This window comes from Alligator mississippiensis, chromosome 1 (genome assembly GCF_030867095.1).
Source record: "Alligator mississippiensis isolate rAllMis1 chromosome 1, rAllMis1, whole genome shotgun sequence".
Taxonomy (NCBI): domain Eukaryota; kingdom Metazoa; phylum Chordata; order Crocodylia; family Alligatoridae; genus Alligator; species Alligator mississippiensis.
Window position 1 is genome coordinate 130,380,740 of NC_081824.1, and position 16,005 is coordinate 130,396,744.

A 16,005-nucleotide genomic window follows, 5' to 3' on the forward strand; every position below is an offset into this window, starting at 1 on the left:
ATGTGTGCATTTTGTATCTCCCCTTGTAGTTTGGTATTTTTATCTATTTGTGTGCCATGGCATTTGTAGCTTATATTTTATACTTCTCACCTTTCAACTTTCAACTAAATGTGTTTTAGTAAGTTATACATTGTAACAATGTTAACAAGGGTAGGAATCAAACTGTCCTTCACTGTATCAGGCTGGCCCCTGAAAAAGCAAGTGAAATAGTGATTGAATGTGTAACAAGGTAGCACACAGCAATTATCACCTGGAAGCTGCAGATCAACCAACAGAAGAACTCAATAGAAGACAATGTAACAACCGGGAAATCTCTAAACTCCACTGATCAAGGGCTAGAAGCCCTGGCCTGAGTTAATCAACGCCAGGGACCAACTTTTGGGCTGAGTATCTCCAGATCAACTGCTCCCAGAGCCCTATTCAAAATTCATCAACGGACTCCCAAACCTGCACGTACATGCGGACGACCCCTGGGGCTGACAGATGCCATCCAGTAGCCACCGAGGGGGGGGAAGTCCCACGAGGGTCAATGACCCCTGGATTGGGTAAACCTGAAAACTGGGGAGTCACCAAAGTCTGCTAAAGACAGATAAAAGGCAGTGAAAAGTGACCCTCAGTGGCGCCCTCTTGATCTCCAACTCGACCAGACCTGTCCAGCCAGAAGGACCAGCCGGCGACCCCCTTCTGGAAGATAACACCACGCTGAAAGAAGCCTCAACGACAGACTCCAGCGCTTGTAGGATAGGTATACCTGACTCTGTAGCCTGCTACTGTGTGTGTGTGTATGTGTGTGTATGTGTGCATGTGTGTGTATGTGGGGACCAGCCCCAAGGTTTATGATTACAGTGTTTCAATCCGCCTAATAAACTAGAATTTTAAGGATCCCGAGTTGGACATTTGTAGCCAACAAATATGCCTTTTCATGTAATTTATATTAAAAAGACAATAGTAACCTTTCTGTTTTTTATTTTTCAATCTGTTTTTTCCAATGTATTTTAGATATTTGAAAATACTCTTTTTCTTATTAACTTTGGCTGTTGTAGACATTAAAAAATCCCAACAAAAATGATGGTTTACTTTAAACTCTAGACCCTTTATGAGCTTCAGAGCTCCCGCACCAAGCCCAGCGCATGGCCAGAAGAGGCAACACATTAGCTGGACCCAGCTTGCCCAACGTCTGTATCGATTAGGCATTTTAATGGGGCTTTTTTGGCTCTTTTATTTAATAACTCAGCTTAGGTAAAGGCTCCAAAAAGCCCTGCTGATGCATCTGATCTATACAGATGCTCCAGACCCAGGTTGAAGTACTGTGCTGCTGCTTCTGGTAAGTCACGGCTTGTTTGTTTGATTTTTTTTTTTTTTAACATCTGCAAGCAGCCTTTGTCAGTTCTATTGAAAACAAAGTGGCTGTTTTTGTTTACTTCGTTATCTTTGCAGCATTGAAGCTGATATTAATTAAGGTTGTGTTAGTTACTTATTGCTTCAAAATCCTGAGCTGAAGTTAACAGAAAGCAGTTGGGAAATACTGAAAAAAGGCAGCTATTTGTTATCTCATTTCTTGTAGATCCTAATAGGAAAATCTGGTTCCACACTGTATTTCCTGCTATATTCTAAAAATGTTTAATATCAGATGTTTTAGTCTATACTAAATTCTTATTCCCTTCTGTATGTTTTTTTCTGTTCTTCCTTTTCTGTCTATAGCTTCTTGAACTCAGGTCTAAAATGGCTTCTAAGGAAGCATCATTCCAAGAGTTGAAAGCTGAAGTGGAAAGCTACAAAGAAAACAATGCTCGACAATCATCTCTGCTCACATCTCTGCAAAACCGAGTTCAGGAGGCAGAGGAGGAATCAAATGTGCTTGCCACTTACAAAAAACAGACTGATTTAACAGCACAGGCAGTGTTCCAGGAGAACTGGGAACTGAAGGAGAAGATCCGTGATCAAGAAGTCAAACTTAAGTAAGAGATTACAAGTGGTGGCTTAATTTTGGGTTGAAATATTGGAGCTCTATAGTGGCTGACAGAAAATTACCTACTTAGACAAATTTCAAAGCATAAACAGCTTTACAGATTTGTGTTGCTTTATATATTGCTTCTCCACTGGGACCTTGAGAATTTGCATCTTTTAGGAGGAAAATTGATTCTGTGATTCAGTTATAATCTTTGGTATAATCTTTTGTGTAATGTACCCAAAACCCTGTTTTCCTAAACACTGTCGAAACAAACAGCTGGATCAATTTCCTGACTTAGGAATCCATGGTAAGCAGTGTGCTACTAGTCTTTCTTCCCTAGCTTTGATATTTACCACTGCATTTCTGTGTTTTCTATGGGTTTTCTCCTGACTCTGCCTCCAGCACACATGGGCTGCAAAAATCAACCTCGTAGTCCCTATATTTGCAAGCAGGGAAAATTCCTGACTTGCTTTGTGCATTGGGCTATCCTTCCATCATGGATGGCTTTTCTTACTATGTTAAGGATTACCTGGAGTGAGCAGAGAATGTTTGTTCACCTTTCAGGGCTCTGTTAGACATTATATTTGTTGTGACTATATGTGACTTTCCTGCAATAAATTGTGACCAAACAGACATTAAAGCAGTTTGTCCTGGGTTAAAAATGGTGTATCCAATGCAGAAATGGCAAATCTGCCCCCAAAAAGTTGCTGGCTGAAACAACAATAATGTTTGGCTAGTTACAGTACTGGCCAAAAGACTCCCAGTATCCCATGGCCCTCTACTCCTCCCTCCAAGGAGGAGGGAGAGAGAGTGCCTGGCTCCCTGATAGCCCTTCCAACAATGAGTTGTCAGAACACCAAGCATGCTGCCCCTTAGCTAGTCTCACCAATCATCTGTCCTCATACTGAAGGCCGTCCTACTGGATCTCAGACTGCCTGCAAGTTGGGATCTTTAAAGAGCTGGCAAGAAGTCTGTTACAAATCTCTGTTCTCCAGTATCAGGCTAGCTGCCAGCCCTTTAGAGTTCCTAGCTGTCAGGTGACCCAAGATCAGACAACGCTGCTGCAGCCCCAGTGGTGCTTCTTGGTCTCAGGCTACCTGCACATTAGGAACTTTAAAGGGCAGGAACTGGGGCTGGAGAGCACCAGGACAGCAGTGGTTTCTTCAATCCACTGTTCTATGACAGCAACAACTGATGGAACCAAGCCTATTAGTGAGTCTTACCAATCATTGACAATCTCTTCTGGGGTTGGGGGGAGCTAAGGAGCCAGTCCCATATCATCCCCTGGCTGGAGAGGGCACCTCTGTGGAAAATGTGTTATGGGTTGTTCACAGACACCAGCCCATAATTCTCAGTTTTTTGTCAATATCTGTCAAAGGCCCCAATAACGTTAGTTTTCTCACAGTTTTCTTCCCCACTTTCCTTTGAATATAAATAACTACACTATCATTTTTTTTTAAATGTGTGTAGTGGTCATGTATAATATTAGATTGTTAAAGACATTGCCCTTTAGAATATGTCTTACCATACTGGTTTTGGCCATTGACCCATCAGTTCTGGTATTCTTACTGATAATGGTTCATGTCTTAGACTGGTAATGTGGACCCACAGTAGAACTTAGAATAAATGGATCTATGGAGCTTAAAAATGTGCAGGGTTAGAATTGTTGCTTACAGTGCATTACAGAACTCTTTATGGGGACTTTGGTCATCTTATTTCATGGCAGAACATGACTGACACTCAAGCTAGACATTTAACCTATCTTTTAACATTGTCTAGCCAATTCTAATAGAAAGTATATACCAGATGTTTTATTTTCTCAAATCAATATTTTGCATGGTTCTTCAATTGCTTTCTGAATTTGCAGTGACTCATAAAATCATTTTGCTAGTCATAAAAATTAATATCAAGGCATGCATTTGTTACCAACCTCAGTGAAGTCTGATTGTTGCTGACTGTCAGAAATCTCAAAGATTGAAATCCCAGGACAAACAAGGAGAGAAGGCTATGCTAATTGATATATTATGAATCATTGATAGTGAATTAAACATCAGACTTGAAATAATGGATTTGAGTGTCTTCATAAAGCTATCTTCTAAAAGAGAGAGAAGCTGTAATGTGCAATGTTATGTGCTCGAATGTAATGACACCACTGCCTGTCTTGACAGGAAGAATCTTGCAAATGACAGTCACAACAGCAGGCTGTGGTTCAAAGGTAAAAAAAGGCCATGGCCCCAACTAAGACCAGCTAGTCTAGGAACCCTTAGTGAGCCTGAATCATCAACAGGGAACAGATTTAGCCAGGAGTTCCCTGGCTCTATTGAAAACAGATAAGGAGATCAGCAGGCATGGATCATGCCTCACATACCTAAATGCTGAATCTGTCAGAAATCAAGATACTGAAGTGTACTGTTAGTTTTATAGTACAGCTCTCCTGTTAAAAATGACACCACTTCACTCAGCAGATTTACTGCCATTGTATTTTTTCAAGCATGTTTTTATTACCATATGTTTCTGTTAGCCATATGGAACTAGCCAACCTTGTGAGAACTGGATTATATTAATTCCTGTACATAACAAAAATATTTCAGAATATAGCTTCTAGTTACTTACACCTGTGCTACCCTTCTAAAGACAAGGGAAGTTCATAAGTGTCAGTGAAGGTATACACTGACTTAAAGAACCTTTCTTACTGGCAGTCAGTACATGGTGTAGACTAGCTTGATTTCTCAGAGCCAGGCCTGAGTTTGTATAGCTGGTAGTCAAGGGAATTCAGTAAATGTATAAACTATGTGAATTTGAAGCAGCAAGCACTGACAGAAATAAGCTTGGGACCTATCTCATATAATTTTTACAGCGAGAACTTTAATGATCTTTACTGAACTTTAATGATCAGTAGCCTTTATTGCATTTTGTATTTATCTGTGATTTAGAGAATTAAAATGAAAAAGATTTTAATAAAAGTGTTCAATAAATGTGCTTGTATTATATGTACTCCAGATTTGCTTGCTGCAAAATTTGTTTCTTTAAGAGCCAGCCCAATGGCCTTAAAGTTTATCCATTTTTTTTACCACATAGGTAAATTATGTAAAATAGTCTATTTTTTTGAAAGAACAAATCATAAGTTTTATAGAACAAATATAAGCACATACAATTTATGGTTCCATTAAAGGCAAGACTATCAAAATACTGTAACTTGAATGTCTTAGTGTTGTAAAACCAATTTCTCTCAGTTATGGGATCAACTTTCATTTTGACTTGAAGGTTTAATTTGCCAACTTACTGTTTAGGGCCATATGCTTCTTTTGGTCAATGAGTTCCCACCAATATGTCTTATAGATCAGAAGAGTAGCAAACAGGAATGGAATTTTTTTAGATGATCTAATCCATCTTTTTGTCTAGGCAGGACTGTTATTCTTAGTAGTACACTTTCCAAGAGCTTTCTTTCAGCAAGCTTTAAATGTCTACAGGGATAGTGGGCTTCTGTCTTTTTCCACAAGGAATACATTCTCTGTGGGCAAAGGAATAGGGTCTTTGGATTGATGATTAGTGGTTTGTCCATCAGAAATACAAAAATTGTGTTTTTTTTACTAGTGTGGATGTCCTTTAAAATATTTACATCAAGTTACACGGGGCCAAGATTTCACCCACTATGTTTCAAAATAGAGAAAATGTTTGATTTCAGTTACATTGATTTCAGTTACGGTATTAATGCTGTTTGTTACAATGCAATTTCTGATTCTCTCAGTATTTTCTGTGCATGGGTGCGTGTGTGTGGGTGGTGTTTGTGGGAGGTGGGTAGTATCTGAAGTTTCCCTCCCTTCTGTCTCTGCTTTACTTTTATCAAAGGCAGCAGTAAAACGTACAGGCTAAACAGGGCCTCCTACTTCTTCGGTTAATTAGAGGGGATGAAAAAGCTTGCAGAAAGTCGCAATGGCTTATGCGTGGTTGCCCATTATAGATGCATTGCTTTGTTACATTACATCTTTCCCATGTTACCATTAGCATGCTAGAAGCTAGTCTTTTCTGTTCCTCTATTATTTCCTGCTGCCTCCATTTGCTTTGCATTTTTGCCCCCAGCCTGCACACCAGATCCAGCTTGCAGAGCTGTGTCATCTGACCTTCAGGGCTCCTTACATCTCTGAAAATTTGGCTGCAGGGGAACAGTGCCAGCATTAATTGTTGCTCCCATGGTGCCAAACTTCTGGACCTTTGTGGAACCCTGCAAGCGGATAGTGTGGCCGTATTTATGAGATTAGGTGTGTGGGGCCTGATCAGGGTGCATAGGGCTCAACACCATGCAGAATCAATCCTGTGGACTTGCTCTGCACCATTCTTCTGGTACATGGGGTTGAAAGGTTGATGGTATTGATATTGGCTGCTTGTCCTACTTGCTAAATGTTCTTCCTAAGGCTTCTCTTAGGTGTTCTCTTTTCCTCACATCAGTTGGTTTCCACTTAATATCCCCATATATTTATGTCTCGTCATGTGGCATATGTGCCCCACTTAAGTCCTTCCTCCTGTTTTAGTGCAGGCTTCTGGTTGGTGATGAGCAAGCTGAGCAGAAAGCAGTTGTTCTGGGATAAACAGCTCAGGTGTGGGACTGTCTGGAAGAGGCTTTTCTCTGTGCTTGTGACTTCGGGTGGCTGATTGGTACTAGAGTGTTTGTCTAGTGCCTGCTATATGTTTGGCCTTTTTCCCCCCTTTTCCCCTGTGTATGTGTTGCTTCCTTGCCTCCCCCACCTCCCTCTTTCCTTTTCTTTTCTTCCCCCCTCTGGAGTGCCTGAGTGACAGGTCTTGCTTTGGATGTGTCTGATTTAGGTAACTGAAGGGTGGAGCTAGGATAGGCAGCTTTATAAAAGAGCAGCCCCCAGTGAACTGTGTGTTAACAGTGAATGAGGGGCAGCAAACAGAGAGGGAGTTTGCTTAGGGAGTTTGCCTGAAAAGGGAGCCAGAGAGCAGGGGACTGCGTGTGCAAAGGTCTTGATGTGGGTGTTTGGTATGCAGGTTCTTGTGGTGTATCTTTTTTTCCCCATTCCTGTTCTATTTTTTTTCTCCTTACGGCATAGGTGTTCTCTAGGGAGCTAAGGAGGCACTAATGGAGTTTGGGTCAGCTGTTGTGACCTGCTTGGGTTGTGCCACATTCATGTTCCTCTCAGAGGGTCAGGAATACTTCATCAGCAGGCTGATGGTCTGCACTGGAGGAGAAGATTCAAAGACTGGAAGCATGGGTATTTACATTGCATTCTATCAGGGATCAAGAAAATTATTTGGACGAGCGTTATGAGAGACTGGTCCTGGAGAGGCCAAAGGGCAATGAGAAGTGGCAGCATGTGACTACTTGAAGAAGGAGAGTCCATAGAAGAGCAGCAGACTGAAGTCAACAACTGCTTTCTAGCACTGTGGTGGAACTGCTGAGGAAAACGCAGAGGAGAGGACATCTGCAGGCATGAGGCTGAGGAGGCAGCAGCTTAAAGAGCAAGCAAGTGCAAGGCCTCAAGGACAGGGGCTTCAGAACCACTGCACCCAAAAGGAAGAGAAGAGTGGTGGTGGCTGGTGGCTCCCTTCTGCAGGAGACAGGGGCACCAATTTGTCATCCAGATTTGAGGGTCTGGGAGGCATGCTGCCTACCTGGAGCTTGAATTCAGACTGCCGCTTCGGATTACTACCCCTTCCTGCTTGTCCATGTAGGCACCAACAGTACTGCCAGGAATTACACTGAGCAGATCCGAGGGAACTATGAGGCTCTTGGCAGGAGGATTAAGGAGCATGGAGCACAAGTTATGATCTGGTTGATTCTTCCCATGGAAGGCAAGAATCCAGGCAGTGAGCTGGAAGTGTACATGTGGCTGAGATGGTGAAGGCTTTGGCTTCTTCAACAATGGGCAGATGTTCTTGGGAGGATGGCTGCTATCAAGAGATGGGATCTGACAAGAACAGGTAGAGCATCTTTGGGTATCTTCTGACCAGCCTACTAAGGAGGGCTTTAAATTAGGTTCCATGGGGGATGGTGATCAAACCTCTCCAACAAGAGAGCACACAGTCCAGAGGGGAAAGGACTCAAAGAAACAACTTAACTCTGGGAATGGGTCAGAGAGCTACAGGACTGTAGCAAGTGGTGCAAAAAGGAAGTGAGGTCAAAATGCAAAATACATCTGATATAGGTTGGGTATAAACAAGATGAGCTGGAAGCTGCAGCTTGTGAAAATAACTATGATCTAACTGGCATCACTGAGACCTGGTGGAACAGCTCTTATGACTGGAAAGTCAACTTGGAGGGTTACACTCTAGTTTGCAAGGGTAGGGTTGGGAGAAAAGTGGTGGTGTGCCTTGTATATCAGAAATGCATACTCTTGTTCCATGGTTCAGGAGAAAGAAGACAAGGGGGCATGGCCCTGTACCCAGGATCTCTTGAGTACATATTGACAAGATTTCATAGAAGCAGGACATAGAAGTGGTGCCCCTACTTTACCTGTGGCAGGTTAGGGTGATATGTCTGTGTTGTCAGGGTTGATGGTAGTTCTTATGTAGAGTTTAGATTAGGGATTGTATAAGGTAGTTTTGATAGGGGTATCCAGCCTCAGACAGAAGGTTGGACTAGATGATCTCTGAATGCCCCTTCCAGCCCTACTTTTTTCTACGATTCTCTCTTTTTCAAGTTTTTTTTCCATCCAGTACCCAGAATCTTTTGTAGGCACTTGTTTTGAAAGGAATCTAATTTCCTGTCTAAATGTTTTGATAGATCTCCAGCTGTTTTTTTTTTTTTGTGCAAGAGCTAGGTTGTAGGCAGTCTTGCCTAGTGATTAGGGCAGGAAATATAATCCAAGTTAGCTGATACCAGGGGGGATTCCAGAAGCAGAACCTAAGTTATAGACCAAGTCAAGGTTCTCAAGAGATTGAGTTACCAGTTCCAAGGCGGGAAATCCAAAGACAGAGTCCAAATCACAGACCGAGTCAAAGTTCAAGGGTTGTATACTGAGTTACCAGGTACAAGGACGATTTCCAAAACACCAGAGTCCAAGAACATACTTGAGTAGGGTCAGGAACCAGAAAACCAGGGAGCACAGGATCAGAGGCTTACCAGAGCAGCAGACCTTCAGGCAGAATTATTAGCTGGCCTATAGCTGCTGCCACAGATGGAACACTTCACAGCAGCCAATCAGAAGGTCCTTACAGTGGCCAGCTGGATCATATGCTGAGGTTAGGGCTTCCAGTCAGAGCCCCAGGCAGATGTGGTCAAGTAAGCAATTCACCCAGACTGGGGTGCCTAGTAGGGCCCCTGACAATTTGAGTTAAAGAGTTTCAGCTTAATTTTGATACTGTAAATCTTTGATTTCCATGCATTGTTAACTTCAGTAAATTCTGTAGATGCAGTTCCTATGCTCAGTGTCACTTCTTCCTTGAGGTCTCCATTGAATAATATAGTACAATTTACATAGGGTTGGAGACCTTGATGTTCTTGCCTCCTACTGCAAGTTTGCTATTTGATGTCTGGATTTCAAGGATGTTTGTTTTGGCATAGTTAATTTGGGGGTAGCATGTGTAATCCATGATGCTCCGTAGCATGCCCTACCCACTCTCTTCTGCATGCATGCCCCAAACCTAAAAGTACTCTAGTGAGACTCCAGGATCATCCCCAATGGCCACTCTCAAACATGACAGAGGTCGAGGTCTTGAGTGGCCACAAAAGCGCATAGAGTCATAGAATCAAAGAATTGTAGAACTGGATGAGACCTGTAAGATCATCAAGTCTAGTCCCCTGCCATGGGCAGGAAGTTATTGGGCTCAGAAAAGCTCAACAAGGTGCTTATCCAACCTCCTCTTGAACACCTCCAAGGATGGTGACTGCACCACCTCTGCTGGGAGTGTGTTCCAGATTCTGGTGATCCTTACAGAGAAGAAGTTCTTCCTTATATCTAGCCTGAATTTACCCTCTATAAGCTTATGTCCATTGGTCCTTGTCCTCCCTTGAGGTGCCTTTCTGAAGAGTTGCTCACTTAAATCTTGGTGTTCACCCCTGATGTACTTTTAGGGGGCGCTCAAGTCACCTCTCAGCCTTCTCTTACTCAAACTGAACAGGCCCAATTCCCCGAGTCTCTCCTTGTAGGGCCTATCCTTCATGCCCTTGACCATATGGGTGGCTCTTCTTTGTACCCTCTTGAGCTTATCCACGTCCATCTTGAAGTGTGGTGCACATCTTCAGTGTGGGGGTCATCATTGACCACAAGATGAACATGAGCCTGGAGTGCGATGCTGCGGCTAGTAAAGCGACCAAAACGCTGGCTTGCATCCATAGATGCTTCTCAAGCAAATCCCGGGATGTCATTCTCCCCTTGTACTCGGCCTTAGTGAGGCCGCAGCTGGAGTCCTGCGTCCAGTTTTGGGCTCCACAATTCCAAAAGGATGTGGAGAAGCTTGAGAGAGTCCAGAGAAGAGCCACGCGCATGATCAGAGGTCAGGGAAGCAGACCCTACGATGACAGGCTGAGAGCCCTGGGGCTCTTTAGCCTGGAAAAGCGCAGGCTCAGGGGTGATCTGATGGCCACCTACAAGTTTATCAGGGGTGACCACCAGGATCTGGGTGAACGTTTGTTCACCAGAGCGCCCCAAGGGATGACGACTAGGTCGAATGGTCATAAACTATTACAAGACCATTTCAGGCTGGACATAAGGAAGAATTTCTTTACTGTCCGAGCCCCCAAGGTCTGGAACAGCCTGCCGCCTGAGGTGGTTCAAGCGCCTACATTGAACACCTTCAGAAGCAAACTGGATGCTTATCTTGCTGGGATCCTATGACCCCAGCTGACTTCCTGCCCTTTGGGCAGGGGGCTGGACTCGATGATCTTCTGAGGTCCCTTCCAACCCTAATGTCTATGAAATCTATGAAATCTTAGAGTGTCTTCATAGGTGTATTCCTGTGTCTGGAGCATATATATAGGAGCAAGGGGTAGATGTGCTCAGAAATGGTTAGGATTAGACACATTGTCATAGCAATGCAGACATGCCCTCTGAGCTCCACTTTGACTGCTTGTTTGCTAGGTTGTCTGTCTTCGTACCTTCTCTGTGGTGTCACTCAGTGGCACAATGCCATCAGCAAACCTTGATCCATTTGCTCTCTGTCCATGCTATGCTACTGTATGTATTGCCTGTACACATCTTTATTATCTATTCTATGTTAATGTCAGGCAACAATAGAGAAAGAATGCAGCACTTGTTCAAGTAAGTGTTCAGCTGAACCACTGTTGTTTGGTCATTTCTCCTTAAAGAATATTTTGTGCCTCTGTACCTTGATGACTTCAGCTGCAATTCCATGGAACTGAAGGATGTTCCATAATGTAGTCAAGTAGTCAAATGCCCTATAAAACCTCAGTGAAATTGATGGTGACAGATGAGCCTGTGTCATGCATCAAGGTGTAGGTAGTCTGACTGGCAAGTTGCTCAAGCTGTTAGCCCAAGGTCTGAGGGTTGCTGAGGTCAAAGCCAGAGGGTCAGAGACCAAATTGGGACCTAAATACTAGGCAGAACAAGATCAGGGAACAGGCTGGGTCAGACACCTGTGAGAGCCAGGTTCCAACCATCCAAGATGTCACACAGAGGCAGTGGTCAAAGTCCAAGCAGAGTCAGAAATGGGGCTAAGTATAAACGGTTAAAAAGACCAAGAATTAATCAGTTCAGTCTTTGCAGGTTAGTCTAAACTGCATAATTTGAACCGATAAGTAAGTGAACAGACATTTACTTTTGATTTTGGAAATGAAGCCACGTGCCTGCAGTGACCCAGACCAGAAGCCGGGGGGTACTAGAGCATGTCTGTATGTGAGGCTGTAGCAGACAGCTTGGGCCAAGGCTAACCTGCCCACTTTGTTTGGGGGGGAGGGGTTTGTGGGGGAGGTGCAAAGTATCCTGGGGTGCTGGCAGGGACTTTGAGTTAACTTGAATCTGGAGGAGATCTGGGACAGAAGTTCAGTAAATCAATTTAACCTAAATCAGTTAAGTCTGATGCTACATCCATCCAAGTTTATCTTTAACGGGGTTTGGCCATTTTGAAAGTGGTTTATGTGCACTGAACTTTTGTTGTGTTACAGATTTGAAGCCGTTTCTGATTACTTATACCAGTTTATGTGTAATTTCTGTCCTTAGGTGGTCAGGTCTAGAAGCAGGGCACAGAGGCAAGGAAACAGGGCAATCCAAGGGCGGCAGGATCCTTGTTATCTAAACCGGGGATTCTTAACCTTTTGTGTACCAGGACCCATTTGTAAACATCAATTCCTAGTCCTGACTCAGTGTCCCTCACTCCTGACCCGTTGCCCCTTGCTCCCAGGCCCCAGCCCCCACCATGTGTGGGGCCAGGGGTGGTTGTGTGAGGGGGTAGGGGAGCAAGCAGCCCCTTGCAGGCTGGAACTCTGCCAGCCTGCAAGGGAAAAGCCATGGTTTGCCATGTTTTTCTCTTTTAAAGGAGAATCCATTTTTTTAAGTTTGTTCGCGACCCTTTCATATATTCTTGTGACCCACTTTCGGATCACAACCCACAGGTTGAGAAATGCTGATCAAGACAGCTTTCCCAGGAATCAGGAAGCCTTGTATAGATGGGAAGACCCAATCAGGGGATAGGAGCCCCAGGCCAATCAGGGGTCAGTGATGGGGAGACCTTTCTCTGGTGGGGCCTCTTTCCTTGTTGTTCTGCCTTCTTCCATAAGCTGTGGCTTAGTGGAGGGCTGAGCTGGTGCTCATTCCCTGGGGGCAGGGGTTTGGGACTGGGTCCTGACAGCCTGCCCTTCTATGCATCTTTTTAGTGATAGTCAACAGTATGAATATCTGGTTTACACAGTCTCTCTTAGGCCTAATTCAGCCTAGTCTTTCCTAAACCCTTCATCCACTCTATCCTTTTCACCCAGTTTAGTAACACATTGCATATGGCGTTTTTTACAATGGGTTCTGCTCTGCAGATCCTGCAGTCAGTGGTCTCCCTAACATTTTTCTGCCAATGGCTCTGTCAGTTTCATTAGGAAGCTGATCTCAAGTGCTTTTAACATTTGTACGACAATTAGATTGTCTTCCACAGCTTTGTTATTTTCAGCTTCTTTTTGCAGCTTGTACTTTTGATTTTTCCTACTGGAATGATGTAAGTGTTTGGCTGTCTGGTTAACATGTTCTATCAAGTCTGGTGCTGAGATGGGGTTGTGTTTGTTGAGGACTTTGTTGAAATGCCAGTCAAGATCAAAGATTGAAAGTATAATACAAAAATAGCATATGTATTAAATCACAATTTAATTGATGAAGGTTGTGTAGAATACATAGAAACCTGCAATAAGCTTAGGTTGATATTACCTTTTGCTACAGAAAATATTGCTTCTAAGTGTGTTCATCCTGATGTGTATTTGTTTCAGCAAAAATATGGATGAGTGTGAAGAAAGCAAGAATCAAATTTCTGAGATCAGCAGGAAGAATGGTGAATTCTTAGCACATCTTTCTGGGGTTTTGGACATAGACATCAGAGGAAAAAAAGAACCACAGGACCTTTTGATTTCCAAGGTATTCATGTGCAGTTATTGGTTTATGTGCAGTTATATTTTTACATGCAATTATATTTTTTATTGTAGAGACTTACTTAAATATTTAATTGTATTGCATTGCTCTACTGGACAGTTTTTGTTGCCTTTTGAATTATTTGTTTCAAAATATACAAATCCATTTGTAGGATAGTTTAATAGCACTGTATTCTTTGATAGTAATAGGAAGAAATACAACAGAACTTCAAGAACTTTAAGTAACTTTAACAAAACTTTGAAGTTGGAAACCGTTTAAAACAGTTTTTACCAACAATGGCCTAATTTTCTACAGATGCTGAAAACCCTCAGCTCTCATTGAACTCAATGAAGCCTTCTGTATTACATTAACTTACAACTATCATTATTGTTGCTAGGTTCAAATTTTAGCATGCAAGGCATGTAATTGACTGCTTGTCTAAAACATTATAAACTATTGAAGTCACAAGGGTAACAGGTTGCTAAGTCTTGCTGCCAGGCAAATAAATTCTGCTTAGATGCTCCCACAAAAAATCCCCAAATGAGCCAGTAATGACACTCTGGCATGGGGGAGGGGAGAAGATGAACTTAGCTCTATGTTGCTTTTGAGCATACAGACAAGCCTCATCTTCAGTGCAATACTGGGGTCGCCCCTCAGGGTGTTGTAATAGGCTAATTTCCAGGGTGACATGCTTCTTATTTCCTGAGAAGTAAGAATGGGCATACTGTTGCCATGATATAGATCTATCCAATGTGACAGAAAATTCTAGCACTGTTTCTAATGCTCAGTGCATGCACATACCCCGTTAAACAAGGACGTTTTCAATGGTGCCACTGAAAAGCAACCCTAACTCTGACTCTGTAGTAAAATACATTTATTGCCATTCATAACTGAACCTTAACCATTCATCATATAGCATTCTCTTAAAATGCTTCATGAAACTGATATGTTTCTTTAGATTTTTTCAGACTTTTGGCAGTGGAATTCTCATTCAAGAAAATGAAACCAATTGCTTTTTAGGCCTGCTATTTGGTGTGAAAAGCCAACTTATTTTAATTATGCACGTTTTGCTTTCTTTGGTTAGTTCCATTATACTCAGGGCTGTCCCTATGGGGGGCGAATCCGGGCTACTGCCCTGGGTCCTGTGCTTTGGAGGGCTCTGTGGAGCCAGGTGGGGCAGCAGTGGTGCAGAGCTGGGTGGAGTGGTGGCTCCGTATCCAGCTGCTTGCCAACAGCCGCCCTCCCCGACACCGCTGAGCTTCTTCAGGTCTGGGATTGGAGCGGGGGTGGGGCCTCGCATGGGCTGATTTGCCCCAGGCCCCACACCCTGCTCGGGTTGCCTCTGACTATACTATCCCAATTTCTGCTCTCAAGTCACTTTGTGAAATACTGCCTTATTTACATTTATAACAAATATTTTAGGAAATCTGGACTTTACCATTGAAAAGAAAAATACTTAAATTTAACCTTTATCTGTATATAACAAAAGTTTCTTACAGTATGTCATCTTAATCAAAGTGCACCCAAATTGCAGTGTTTTCTCATAGAGGAAAAAATAGTCCCTGTCACTAATAAGCCACCTGTCACTAAGACAGATGAGCAGTAACTATAAATGAACCATTTCTTTCATACTAGCTTATGAAATTGTTTTTTTTTTAATCCTGTTCTCATGACAAAATATTACATTTGAAGTTTTACCAAGTATAGTGCACAGTATATCTACCTTTTTTGTCTTAGTAGGGTCTCTCACTTTACTCCATAAAGATTTGAATTAAAGATAGAATAGGAGTTGCTTAAACTAAGAAACAGTCTATCAGTAGAATGAAAGGAACATGTTTTCCCTGCCCATATTATTGAAGTATCATGGGCTATTCTTTACCCTTCCCTATCCTGGTGCCCTGGCAGTGATATATCTTGAATGTTCCTTGGGCTACTAGCTCTCCCAGATTACTACGTTGTTTAGAACAGCAACCCAGTAACTTATTTGTCTATCAGATGTTCCTACTATTTCTTATGCTCAAGAAAGCAGCATTGGCAAATTTAAAAACTTATGTCTGAGAACATTTCAAACATAATATTTCAAGCATATCCTATGCTAGTTTCCCATTCCAAAGGCATGACAGCCATAAATCTTACAGAAACCCCCCCTGTTTCCCACCTACAGATAGTCATATGATCTCTTCATTTTTTGCCCTGCCTTACCAACAGTGTGGACAAGAAGAAATGATAACAGCCCTTGATATAACAGCCCAGATGCTTGATATATTACTGTGTGCGCGCACGCGAGCGTGTGTGTGTGTGTGTTTAATAGACTAACCCACATTAAGGTTTGCTATAATCTATCTAATATAATAAAAGTCTTAGTCTGTCTGTCTGCCTGTAACGCTTTATTCACATTCTGATTGGTTGTCTTGGCAGCCAATCACAATGCTGACTGAAACAACCAATCTGAGTGCTCTGCACAGACAGACGCACATGGCGGAATGCTGCCATGACAGTGGGGGAGGGGGTGAGGCCAGTGGTGCTTCCCCC

The 16,005-nt window shown here is 42.8% G+C and overlaps 1 protein-coding gene across 3 annotated transcripts in view; it reads left to right on the plus strand.

Annotated features, from left to right (window-relative positions):
- CCDC170 (coiled-coil domain containing 170) overlaps window positions 1-16,005 on the plus strand; it is a 124,075-nt gene that overhangs the window by 30,816 nt on the left and 77,254 nt on the right. For all 3 annotated transcript variants that reach the window (XR_002090546.2, XM_014605499.3, XM_019488311.2), the window contains exons 5-6: window positions 1,702-1,958; window positions 13,335-13,479. Coding sequence is in view for 2 of the 3 variants with exons in the window: in XM_014605499.3 (XP_014460985.1) it covers window positions 1,702-1,958; window positions 13,335-13,479 (402 nt within the window). In the remaining variant the exon portion in view is untranslated. The remainder of the gene's footprint in view (window positions 1-1,701; window positions 1,959-13,334; window positions 13,480-16,005) is intronic.